This window comes from Oxyura jamaicensis, chromosome 1 (assembly GCF_011077185.1).
Source record: "Oxyura jamaicensis isolate SHBP4307 breed ruddy duck chromosome 1, BPBGC_Ojam_1.0, whole genome shotgun sequence".
NCBI lineage: Eukaryota > Metazoa > Chordata > Aves > Anseriformes > Anatidae > Oxyura > Oxyura jamaicensis.
Window position 1 is genome coordinate 124,528,657 of NC_048893.1, and position 13,663 is coordinate 124,542,319.

The 13,663-nt window shown below is 46.7% G+C and overlaps 1 protein-coding gene across 4 annotated transcripts in view; it reads right to left on the bottom strand.

The window, feature by feature from the left end:
* NHS (NHS actin remodeling regulator) overlaps nt 1-13,663 on the bottom strand; it is a 246,257-nt gene that overhangs the window by 18,496 nt on the left and 214,098 nt on the right. For all 4 annotated transcript variants that reach the window (XM_035325074.1, XM_035325148.1, XM_035324993.1 and 1 more), the window contains exons 2-3: nt 7,593-7,745; nt 5,318-5,451 (exon numbers count right to left, since the gene is read on the bottom strand). In XM_035325074.1, the coding sequence (XP_035180965.1) occupies nt 5,318-5,451; nt 7,593-7,745 (287 nt within the window). The remainder of the gene's footprint in view (nt 1-5,317; nt 5,452-7,592; nt 7,746-13,663) is intronic.

The window sequence follows — 13,663 nt, forward strand, 5'->3', positions numbered from 1 at the left end:
TGTCACAGCAGATACTTGGATTGCAAAGTTAGAGCACAGGACACAGTGAGCACTGTGCAACGGTGAGGCGAAAAACAGCACCGAGAATAAAGAGCTTATTTCTGTTCAGATAATTAAAGCTGCTTTGAGAACGCTGTAGCCTTGTCAAGAGCTAAACACATTTATCCTCAGCTTGTTTGTCTAATGGAGTCACAGCTGAGCTGATCCTTTCCCCATGCCCTCAGCACTGGTTTGACCGTGTGGGCAGCGTGTTGTCTCCCAGGAAATGTTGGTGGCCGAGTCACAACCCCTGCAGCAGCGGCGAAGCCGGGGCGAGGGCAGGAGGTGTCTGGCAGCACGGCTCTGCTCCCCAGCGGGTTACCCCTTAGTCCTGCCGCCTATAAGTTACAGCCAACGACAAGCACAAGGGATCAATATTGTTTATGACTTCAGGCTCCTATAGCACCGGGTGGTAGACATTGCCTTCCCAGGATGACCTTATGAATAAAGTGGGCAGCGCATTAGCATATAGCTTCAGCGCTGGCAAGCTTTGTATATGGTCCGTTTCCAGCAGCAAAGGGAACATATTCAGGATGCTTTCAAGCTAAGTGAGCTCATAAATCACACGTACTCATTATCAGTGCATCCCGACCTGACATTTGAAGGCAATCATTCACGTACTGGAAAGGTAACACGCAGAGCAAATGAGAACTGGTGTTTTGCCCTACGTTTGCGTGAGCCTGCTCCTGACTCCTTCTGTGGCCCTGGGTGAAAGCTCCCTCCCACCCTCTCCTCCTCTGCCTGTAAGATGGAGAGCCTGCTGCTTCATTAACTCACAGGAGCTCAAGGAAATGGTATGGATTTGCATGTTGGAAAAATTAAAGGTCTGGTAAAGGGAGAAGAAATACTAATAGAAGGTTAGCAGCTTTCCAGTGTTTTCAGAGCACAGCTGAGTCCTTAATCAGAAATTAACATTCGTACCCATACAGCATCTTTCTTATGCAGTCAGCTGACAGTGAAAATAGGAATACTTCTGGCTGCTATTTCTGCTGCAAAGCACAGCCCTGCTCACCTGCTGCTCTCAATATTTATATTTCCGTATGTTTCACTCTCCTCAAATTTTTGTTTTATCTGCTTGTGGGTGTTTTATTTTATTTTGGAGCATCACAAATGTGATCTGTTCAAGTACTGACAGTCCTTTAATGATTAATGTACTGTTCAATGTTTTGACAAGGTAAAGATGTGCTTTCTGACAGAAGTCATAGCACACATGGCATTCCAGCAGATGAAGGTGCAAACAATAATCCCACAATACAGAGTAGTAGGTATTACGCTTACTGCACAAATAGTGCTGTACAAATTCATTCTGATGAATAATGTCAGCTGGCTTTCATTTTTAACAGCTACAGGCAGGATTTGGACACAGAAAGTACAGAGCCCAACTCGTGCCAGCCCTTAACTCAGTTATTTTTTATTGAGGCTTCATAGAGCTTCAGCACAAAATTGTGTAAAACTTAGGTGTGTGCTGTGCAAAGCACCCCAAGGTAGATCACAGGGAGTATTTTTGAAATGGCAGGGGGACAGAATAAATTACCTGATCCATTATTTTCAGTTCTAGCTGAGGTCTCAGGGAGAGGCAAAGCCTGACTGGAAAACAACCTCCTGCTTCGTGTCCCTTAGATTTCTGCTCAGGCTGTAATTATGAGCAAACTCACACTGCACCCTGTGCAACCATGAGTGTGAATTTCCAAATATTATGGGTTCCTTGCTCGATCTCCCTTATTTTATTATACCAGCTGTGCCACGAGGGGTTTGAAAAATTGTGGTCCCATGACACCTGCACTCTGAACTTGAACAGTGAGATTTCAGAGCCTCACTGGGGGCACTTAGTAAAAACAGAGAAAGAAAAAAAAAACGTGGAGAATGTGAAAGAGAAGTCTGAAATGCAGCTGGAATGACACAGCATCTTCACACTCAGCAGAGCTACAAGCAGGGTTGTCATGGGAACATGTGTAAAGAATATTTCCCTCATTTTCCCAAGTCTGCACCTTCCTTGTACTTTCCTCAGATCATTTTTTGTTTTCTTCATTGGCAAAAATGCCTGAATGAATGATGCTTATAAATTTGTTTGGTTGTATAGGTCCTCTGTGTAGGGAGAGATTAAGCATGCTAGAGTTTTTCAGCTTGTAAAATGAATGTCTGGGATGGATGGGGAAGTAAAACCATGTCTGCAAAAATGGGGGGAGGGGGGAAGGCATGGAGAAAGTGAACAGGGAAACAGTGCTCACTATTTCTCACACTCTAAAAACTATAAGGGATGCAATGAAATTATGAGGCATCAGGACTGAAACAAACAAAAGACATATTTTCATACGGATTGTTAGTCATTGTCATAAAATGCTGTTGAGGGCAAAGGTGTAAATTTGTTAAAAAGAGGGAATAAATAAGTCTCAAAATCAATGCAGACTTGTTCCTTAGTGGGTGTTATTTTATACTGGATCTCTAGCTCTGGAACTCTGGAATTCATTTCTGCATGAAACTGGAAGAATAAATCATGGGACAATAAATGGCATAAATCATGCCCTGTGCTTATACACTTTCCTGAAGGATCCCATTCTGGCCTCTGGGCTAAGTGGACAAATCAGGGCAGCTCCTGTAACAAGAGTGGACTATAGTGAAGCTACCTTCAAACATATTTTGTCGGGGACACAAAAGATCCTAGGACACAAAAGATCCCAGGACACAGCTGCTTTTTGTTCTCTGCTGCTCCATGACAACGTGATCTTGTGATGGAACTGTTCGAAATGGCCTTCCAGACCCATTTACACTGGCATCAGTCACTTTAGACTTTAATTCATTTGGTCTTCCTTGGAATTTATGGGACTTTGGCACCTTCCTCCCTGCAAAAACAGCCAGCCATGCTTAGAAGTGAATCTTTAGCTGTCGAGGTTGATATTCTCTAGCTTTACTAAACAATATGTAAGATCTTTGGGAAAGCTCATACTTGGTAGCAATAAAAACAGCAGTCAAAATATAGGAACCTGGAGGCCTCAGCTGGTCTCAGACTGGTGATCTGTTTTATGGTAGCTTTCACTACGGATAATTCTCACAGTTTTCACAGTGGTCACTTATTTCAGTGCCTCAATGCACATGTTTAACTTAGATGCCCAGTTTGGAAAAGTCAATCCTGTAACTTAAAAATTTCCCAGCTTCTTGTTGAACACTCTCCTAATTTCTACGAAACTCAGAAAAGGGCTTCTATTGTCATTTAATATCACTTTCACCAGCACCTTTCCCATGTACCACAACAGCTGAATTCAGAATGGACTGCTGTGCCATGAATAAAAACTCTTGTGGGACTTAACATCTTTAGCTCATCGATGAACAGATGATACAATCAACTGGCATCAGGTATCAAACACTTCCAGCCACCCCTGAAGCATGTACACACCTGCAGATGTCAAAAAGCTTACTCCGAAAAGGGCAAGCTAGCCAATAACAGCACTTTCAACTATCTCTTGTAATGATATCATTAAGTCATGAAGGCTGGCACAGTATCAATTAGTTATTCATTGTTGCGGTGTCTTGTAAAAATCTCTGATTAGCCTTCTCCCAGACAGAGCATTCATGTGCTGTTTCATCTTGCCTTATTCTCTCGATTTATGGTTGCCCCATAGACAAGGAGATCCCTAAGAAATGGGTCAAGGCACTTTGAAGTACCCTGGCCTTGGAGTATTTGCACTTCCCAAAGCAGAGCATTTCCAGATGCCTTGAGATCCATAGGCCTGCAACCTCCAAGCTGCTCTCGTTTGCTTCTCCTCAGGGGACCACTGATCCTGGTCAGCTTCCAAAAAAAGCCCCAGAATGGGTGGGCACAAAGCTTAATATTTTCCTTCTTGAAAAGAAAAAGGTGGACTTGCTGATAAAGCCAAAACATCTGCATTCAGCATTACTTAATTTTGCCATCTAATACAGGACTCAGAGGGTTGCTCACTATTTATTATTATTTTGTGCTACACAGATGGAAGTAATGTCTAAAACACACTGGTTCCAAGCACAGCAAAGACTCAGGCCTTTCAACACTGAGCATGCAATTTCGTAAGATATGACTTGTTCCCCATCTGATACTAACTAAGAGAGCTTTATGTTCAGTATAGTGTCCAAACTATTATCCGTAACTCGTTCTGATCTGTAATGTGGGGTCACCGCTCCTTCACCTTTCAGTGACCCTACAACAGCACTAGCTTTGATGATAACTTAAAGAGAAGAAAGTAAGCCTGTTTCTCCTTTATGTCTTCTTTTTCTGTGCTGTCCCTTAACATCAGAATATCTCCTTTCTGTTGATTCATAAGGCCTGCAAATCTGGCCAGTTCGAAGCCTGCAGCGATGGTGATGCTTTCCTTGAAATTATCCAGGTAAGCAGCCAAAAAGCCAGAATGGTCAACCTCATTGAAACCTTGTCATGCATTTCGTGCTCACAAATGAGAAACAAAACTACTTCTGTGGACTGAAGCTTAATTAAGTTCCTGAGTAGGTGCTTTACACTGTGACTCATTTACCATTGCAGTAGTTCTATATGGTTAATGTGATGGATTAGGGTGAACAGACATGGATTTTTAAGTTCAGTAGGTGACAATTCAATAGCTATACATTTATAATGTGCTCATGCCAATGTCCCTGTGCCTGCACATGCCCATATATCCCTACACTGAGGGCTGGCGTTGGGCACGTGCATCACAAGTCAAACCCAAGCCAGACCCATGGTGTTTCAGTTGGTTTGAGGAATGCAGTAGCTCTTAGCCCAGAGCACAGCTTAGCCAATCTGGCACCTATGGGTCAAGCACCCAGAACCACAGAGGTACCGTGGTCCATACGTGAGTGGAAACTGTAGCTCCTCATAGCTGGAGACGTGCTGCTGAGCCTCTCTGCACCCGTGCAAGCCTCCAGTCAGTACTCAAAGCCCTTGAGCTCTTGGCTCCTGGCAATGATAATTCAGGGCTGAAATTACAGCACTTACTGAAATTACAGGAGCGTCCTGGAAGTGCTGCCCAAAGCAGGAGTGGAGAATGTGAAGGACTGTGGAGAAGCATATGAACAAGTGTGTACGTGTGCTGGCCAGGGGTGAAAAATAAGAGGTTTCGAAGTGGAAACTTCCACCCTGAGGATGGCTGCTGGAAGCTGCTACCTGAGCTGTTACTGATGAGATGCCAAGGCGAGCTGTGTTGTCCCTGTACATGCTCGGGGGGTGGGGTATTTGTGAAGCAGTGTCACACCTAGGGTCCCACAATGCTAATGATGTGTTCCCATGGGATACCTGCAGCACGCAGGACAGACTTACTGGTAGGAAGTGCCGGTCCTTTATCGCTTGCCTCTTCTGAGTGCAGACTGCAGGGAAGGGAGGAAAGGGGGGAGCCACCACAGAGATGGGCCCTGGGGCTTTTTGTTCTCTGTTATCACCTCGGCTTCGATGTTCTGTTTTGGAGGAGAATAAAGAGGACATGAGCCTTTCAGAGCATTAAAAACATAGAAATGTCTCTACTAGTGGTGCAACAGAGCAACAAATAGGACATGGACTCCAAAGCTAAAGTTCCTTCTTCACTGAGCACTACTGATGATCCTTACTGACACTGAGCAGGAGAAGCACTTTCTGGACTCCTAGGCCCTGCAAGAGCAATGCATATAAAACGTACTCCAGCATGTGGGCAGAAGCTGAATTCACCCCACATGGTAGTTATCCCAAGGGACAAAGGAGCTAACTTGTAAGTGACTGGGACACAGCACCTGATTCCCAGTGGGAACCTGCAGCTCCTGTTGCCTTGAAAAGTTGAGATGCACTCTGCCCCTATAAAATATACCCTTATGAGGGAAACACAGTCTCAGGTAGGACTTCCTTCCCTGCCTTGACATCAAGAAGGTCATTGCTGCAGCTGCTCTGTGTCCCAGCACGGAGGAGCCCATCCTGGAAAAATCACCATTGCTCTTCTCCTGACACAGAGGAGTCTTCCTTCACTACGGGCTCACAATACCCAGCCCTCTTCCAGCATCAGTCCCAAGTCTGAAATTTTCCATGTGAAGGGGGTAATGCTGGTGGATTTCCCGTCTCTAATTTTAGGTGACAGTTGGGTAATTATTGTTTGCAGAGAGTGCTGCTGGCAGGGGATGATGGATTCACCTAATGCACACAGCTATGGTCCAGCCAACCACATTTGTTAGTATGGATAGCTGTCTCCTGATCTCATGTTTAGTTTGAATTACCCCTGGTTAAACAGAGAGATAATTAAGAAATTGTAATACAAGAAATGGGAGACAGATGATAAACATGCTTAGGGTAAATTTCAGCTTACAATTTCACGCCAATATACACAATTATTTAGAGAATAAAAATAGCAGGATATGACACGCTGCCTGCTGAACCTGCACGGCTGCCCTTAAACGTGGAGGATGGGAAGTTGCCCAAAGTGAGCCGTGCTGCTTGAAAGCGATGAGGCATTTCTGCCTGCTGCCTTCCCCACCGGTGTCAGGGTTTGAGCTGCCCACCAGATGGCAGGCAGAGACCAGCCTGGCGCTGGGACGGCTGCAAAGCAGAGCTGCTGAGAAGAGAAAAGCCAACTTCTGCTCTACTTGAGCACGACTGCGACTGCAATCCTGCCTTATTGCTCTTTGCAGTGCTCTGAGGACATACTGCACCTACAGTGTGGGCCTGTGATAAACTCTGCAGAGGGGGTCACATGTGGGAATTGACAGGAACGTTTCATCTGGCTAACAGATGCTCCACAGATCCGAGTAATTATTATTATAACCCAATAACAAAAATAAATGGGCAAGGCAATGATAGCTGCTGGTGCAAAACACTTCCAACACAGGAGACTGCAGCTGAACATTTTAAAGGTGCCCTGCATGAATCTTCTCCTTCCTTATTTCACAGAAGAAAGTCAGGATGGTTTGCCTGCTTTTTCTTGCCCCCTGTTGGGAATTTTCCGTTCTTTTCATCTTTTGCCTTCCCTGCAGTGTAGGACCATTCAATGATTTCACTTAGTAAATTCCCTGTATGGCAGGGATCCCTCCCTCTCTCTGCAAGCTCTCAGATGCCACCTGAGAAGGACACAGGTCTCCTCAAGGCTCCATATCTTGCTCAGGACCCCAGGTGGGCAGCTTAGCTTCTGTGGAGCTTATTAGCTTCTCTCTAATACCACTGGGCTCCAGGTTTAGCCTTTGAGAAGTTAAATCTTATCTGTCCTGGAGCCGAGGCATTGTTTAACGTGTGTTCAGCATTGAGAGGGAGATACATGGCCTTATTAAAACACTCAGTACCTCCATCCTTTTGGGGTCAGTGCATCAATTTGCTCATACTCACAATTCAGACATATCAAATTTAATATGAAAACACGTAAAACCAGAATGTAAAACAGACGTGTAAAAAGTCCATCCCAGATCTCCTCCAGGAACCATAAACAAGTCGTAGAGGGCACAACCCTCCTGCACTCCCCGAACTTCTTCTTCATCCCCATTTCTCAGCCTGAGCCCCTAACTCCCTGGGGAGAGCAGTGCCCGCAGCCCTGTGGCTGTGCCCACAACACCCCAGCGCTGCCTGGCCAGGACGTGCCAGCACCTACCTCTGCGCAGGGCTCGCAGGTGCTGCTTGGCGTGGTGGTGCAGCTCCTCCACGCACGGTGGTCTGGTGGAGGGGAGGAAAATGTTTCTTTGCTGATGCCAAGGTGCCCGGTAATAGACGCTCAGTTTGCTCTCTGCATCCAGGTTGGAGACAGCTGTAGAAAAAAAAAAAACAAAGAGAAGCCCGAGTAAGACTTGGGGCATCTCGTGTGTCGGTCTAGCTGAAAAGGAAAGGCTCCCACTTGGAACAGCAGTGCCAAGAACGAGCACTGAGCATGTTACAACAGCTTTCCTCCCACCAAGTTACAACCACCATTACCTTCACCGTTTTGCAGTATGACATTATGCCACTTAGCATTTAGATAACATCTTTTTGCCAGATCATAGACCTCCAATAAAGGAGGCAGGCAGGTGTGAGCATACATATGTCTCTGTTAAATGTATGGACAAATGGGCTGATAATTTTATAGGCAACAAAATGAAAATGCAAAGAAGCTAAGCAACATTCCCATGGTGAGAATGGTTGAACAACGTCAGTGAGAGGACCGGATCCCCCATTTACCCACCCTCCTTGCCAAATGGTGTAGCTCTCCCACTACATCACGTTACACATGGGTAAGTCCTGACGCAGGTTGCTGGCTCGCCACCTCCCAGCCTGTACCGACTGAGATTAACTGCCTGTCCTGCTGAACACCTCTAGCTGTCACTGCTCAGAAAAGGTTCCCATAATGGATATGGGCTTCTGAGGGACAGGAAGACATCAGCTCCCCTACAGAGAAAACTCCAAAGGCTGCCTCTGAAAGTTGCAAGAAACATTTCAGGTCTGAGAGACCTCCTCCTCTGGTAAGGCCAAGGAGCTTTGCTTACAGGGCACTGCAGTGGAAGGAAGATTGGTGGAGGCATCTACAGGGGGTTCCCAGCCCAGCCAAGGAGCTTCGATCTCCTTGGGTAAGAGGGTAAGAGCCCTCTTCCAGCAATCTGTAACTCTGTGATATGACTGTGCACCAGTCCCTTCTCCAGCCACCTCGTTGCCCACTAAGATGACACATATTTTACATCAGAGCCCTCCTCTTACACTGTTTCTACAGTTCCTGGCAAATGCAGCCCCCATTGCATGGCCCTCGGCGTGCCACAACAAAAAAGGAAGGGACGTGCCCTGAGTGGGAGGCCAAGGGGCACCAGCAGCACATCCGCAGCAGTACCTCTGGTGGGGATGCTTTGCTCTTTCTGGTTTTGTTGCTTTTGTTCATGCAGAATGGCATTCACTCAGACTGCAGGCATGCCAGTATTTTGCATGTGGAAAGGAAGAGGAAATGCTAAATTCTAGAGTAGGAGAAGGATGGAGCACACAAGGGGAGAAGCCCAGGAACCCTGCTGCCACGTGCAGGATGTTGACAGACTTTATAGGTTTCTTTGATGAGAAAGAAAACAGCTTGCTAAACTTTGTGGTGCTGTGATGAAGATGGTGGCTTATGAAGGTGATAGATCTGCTGAAGTTCAGGTTCTCAGAGCTTGAACACCACTGGCCCCATCCCAAACCTGGAGCCCAGCAGGCAGCCTCTCTTTGCATTGCAGTTTATTTCTGTAGATGGGGTATTACTCAATTTTCAGCATATTTGCACTGCCACTCCATGCAACTGGTCATGCTGTCAGTGTAATGAATAGCACCAAGGTGAGACAAAAATGGGTAAGGGGATGGTGGGAGTGGGTAGTGGCTGTAGGATACCCCTTGAGGGTAAGCAAGCACAATTTCTACTTTACAGACAAGGCACCAAGACACAAAGGGACTTGGCCCGATCCCATTCTAGCAGCTGCATCACCTCTTGGGGAAGCTTGTCTCGGGACAAGAACTGGTGAGAGACAGCAATGGTACCCCACCCGTTCCTCCTGTCGCTCAGGATATGTGATATTCATGATCGCAGATTGCACCCTGGGGGCTAATGAAAAGGCAGGCACAAGCAGTTCCTTCCTGCTCCCAGAAACAGCCTGTCTAGACTGCAGCTCTAGTAGTTGTCTGTGACGGAGCTAAATAAGTGAGCGGAAAGTTTTACCTGCTTATGAGCTGTTCAGACATTTGATTAGAGTAGAATAGATTTCACTGCAATATTTAACTTGTAGAAAGCTCCTCTGGCTTTGGCAGCTGAGCTTTACAAGTAAGATGAGTAGGAGCTGGATTAACATACTTTGCGTGAGACTTAAAAATGAAACCAAGCTAAAACAATCCCACCCTGCTCTCGCTGTGGTAGACACGCTGCTATCACAGATAAAGCAGCACGACCTCTTGGCCATCCAACAAGCCTCTGAGAGAAGGCAAACCTGGCAGAGCTGTGAAAAATACTGTACCAGAAGGAAAATAACAGGCAAACATGTTGTGTATCTTGAAAGGATAGGGCACTGAGCAGCTCACAGCACCCTGTACTAAGGTCCCAATTACTGCACACCCCTGTTACTGCATATCTGTGCACCCTCTTTTCCTGCAGGAACTTGGATTCATTGTGCCAGGGAATGTGCCCTACTGACACCAAGAAGGCAGAAATATTACACAATACGCACTGAACCAAACAGCCCTTTAAACTATTGAAAAGCTGGAGTGGATTTTCTAGGTGCTCCAGAACAGAAACGAAAAGAGCTGCCGAAAAAGCTGCGAGGGGGTGAATGTCCTCTGCCTGCGAGGCACGGGGAGAAGCTCAGAGGGAGGGAGAATCATGGTGAAGGGCGGAGGACAATGCTGGCCCAGGGACAAAGAAGTATAATCCCGCCTCGAATGCCATCGGGCTGGATGCTGGGAGACGCGTCCCAGCCCCAGAGCAGCAACGCTCTGGAACTACCTCCTGGAAAGGGGCAGGAGAAGGAGAAAGCCCTCTGGTAAGTGACAGAGGAAGATCAGAAGACGTGACTACCTGCCAAAAGAGGTGCCAGTGTACGCTTCACCCTGGTCTGTGTGCCTTCAAGGGCATCCTGACTGACTTTTTGGGTGCAGGCCCTGGGAGCTGGGCACTGGGGGCTGAAGCCCCCAGGGCAGAGAGCTTCCAGGCCGCCGAACATCTCACTCTGGGCACAGAGCTGAATCACCCGCCTCCACTAAAATAACAAAAGCCAGCCCTGTGGCAGCGCAATTCAGCAGTCAAAGACCACTGGGCTGAGATGCAGAGGACCTCTTCCTTCAAAGCTTCACCACATGCTTCTGCTGGGAGTCTGGGTTAATTGGTAAGACTCCCTGTGCCTCCGCTGTGTAAAATGGGGGCAAGGCATCTCTTTTGGCCAGCGCTTCCTTTCACTGGGTGATTTACACTGCAGACTGTTTTAACAAGGCCTGTGTGTGCCTCCAGCCCCTGAGCATCATCATCATACGCATAGTAGATAAAGCAGTACAGAAACTGTAAAGCCACGGTCTTTAAATTATTAATGGCTGGACAACAAAGTGAATGAGAAAAGAATCCTGCATAGATATAGGAAAAGCGGCATTTCAGGCATCAGATACAGATTGTTAATAAATTGTTAGTGTGCGCTTCGATCAATTTAGAACATACAAGTGAATCATATAAACTATCATGTTGGTTTCATTCCCAAGCTGAAGTAATTGTTTTTTGTCTTGTGGGATGACAAAATGACAAGAGACCATTTAAATGGATTCTCCATTACATTTTGTGGATCCATTAACGTTGGCTGGTTTCCTGACAACCAATGTCAAACAGACGTACACTAATGGCTGCTCTCCTGAGATTTTTGAGGGTTCCCAAATAGCTGTTTTATCAAAGTTGATCATATTTATCATTTATAGACCCTTCTCGTCTTCACGTCCTCTTGTTCACACTCTCTCCTCCTTTAACAAAGCAAAAAAGGATCCTGCCATAGCAGAGCTGCATGTGGATGCTTGAAGGTTGCGCGGCTTTAGTGCACTCAAGCGTGGTTGTTCTAATAATAACACCACAAAGGCCAAGCAAGAAAGATTTCTGCTCTATTTACTTGATAGATCCAGGGGTTCCCCCCCCCTCCCCCAGCTCCGTCTCCTTCTCTAGATGCTCACCTCCCCCCAGCTCCTTCTGTTTCTTGACTTTCTGTTATTTTTTTTCTGTATTATAGTTGCCATTAGGTGTCGGGGGGGGGAAATGATGATGTCCTATGCTTCCTGGTTCAAAGCGAAAACACGATTTGGTGTGGGGTGTGAAAAAGTGCAGAGCCTGGAGGGGATTTTAGCAGTGAGTGAGGATGGAGCCTACGTGCTCAGGGACAGATCGCCCAGAGCTAACGCACCGCCAGATCCTGCACGAGCAAAGCCAAACCAGTGGCTGACACTTCCTTATTAAAGCACCTTGGTTCCAAAAGGCAAAGCCATGATCTCTTCCACACAGGCTGCACAGGTGAGCTACTGTCTGCCAAGTTTGTGTGTGAAGCATCGCAAGAAAATGAATTCTGACCGAGACAGGTTCACCTCAAATACCAGATAATCCTGCAACACATCCAACTCCATCATGCATATTAGTGCATAAATGTTTCATTGAGGCAAGTGCTGAGTCTGATGTGAGTTTTATTTATAGCCCTGCATGTCTCGAATGTATGCTTCCCCTAAGCACTTGTGTCCCTGCTGTAAAACCTAGGGGGCTTAAGCCTACACGGCTGGTACAAATTTACAGTCACTACTCTGCTGTACATGTCCCACATTTTGTGTAGTATTAGCAAGCTCAGCACTTCCAAAGTGGCTTCTTCTGTGGCTGCTGCTCCCAGGGATGGTACAGAGGGTGTCTGGGCCTACCCAGTGGGGACAGCAGCCCAGGGTGACAGAGCCTGGGGCTCCTCCAAGGTGGGACAAGTGCCAGAGCAATTCCTGACAGTGGTGGCTTTCTCTTCTGAAGCCCCTGTGTTGGGGGTGACATCAGGTGACAAGAATGGGACAGACACCTTGGCACCATGTTTCCTTGTCCTTCTGTCCCCGGGCCTGCTGGTGTGCAGTCCAGCTGCCCCAGGGCACCAGAGAGACGAGGAAGGTAGCACCTGGGCCTTGGCAGGGCTTTGTAACCATGCCTCTGACATGAGACAAGAGATACCCAACTCTCACTGAAACAGAAAACTGCGTGCCAAAATCCCAGTGTCCTTTTCCTCACCACTCCTATGTGTCTTTGGGGTTTGTTCAGTGACAGGGTGGGATCCTCACATCCTCAGTCGTATCTTTTCTTCCTGCTTTCCTGGTGTGCCCACAGTCATGGGGTGACTGACACCCAGTTTGGATGGTCTGCTCCTTGCTTACTTCTTGGTGGGATCCCACAGTGGAAAACATAGTTTGCAATGGCCTTATGCATCACTAGGCCCTATTATTGCTATTTCAGAGAATTTTGTGCCCTGTCTCCAGCTCACGAGGGGTGTGAGGAGAAAATTCCAGCAGCACCAGCCCTGAGATGTGATGGGGGAAGCTGGCCTGGACGTGGAGCCCGGACCACCACATCTGCACCACCACTGGCACTCACGCATGGAAATCAAAGCTGGCACGGCTGCACCTACATAGGCTGCAACCACCCTCTGGAAAAGCAGGAGGGCAGACACAACAACACAAGTTCAGCCCGTAGCTACATGACAAGAGCACAGTTATTATTTTGTTCTGCGCTCGTGGATGGACAATTTGCAAATTTTTCAAACTCAGGGAAAATGCAGAACTACACTGAGAGCAGAAGCTGTTGAGAAAGACCGTGATCTTATGCTCTTTGTATTGTTTTACTTCTTGCCAGTAAGGTGAAACGTTGCATGTTTCAACCACAGTTTCTTAGTGCTTCCCTGTGACATTTCTCTGCCTCCTATTATGCCACCCATATGGAAATAACAGCTATTCAGGAGAAAAAAATGGACAAGTGGACAAAACCCCATCCGTATTCAGTGTTCACTTATCCGGAAAGATGAAAATATTGGAAAGCATACAATTTGGATGTCATTTTCATGTGCAGATCCTTGAATTTTGCATTTACCTGGTATCCAGTTAACTGGCACAAAAACAGACAATTCAAGAGGGCTGGGAAGTCTGTGATTCTTATACACGTAAGAAGATTATGCTGTTAAGCAATATGCACTTATGTGAAGAGTGCCA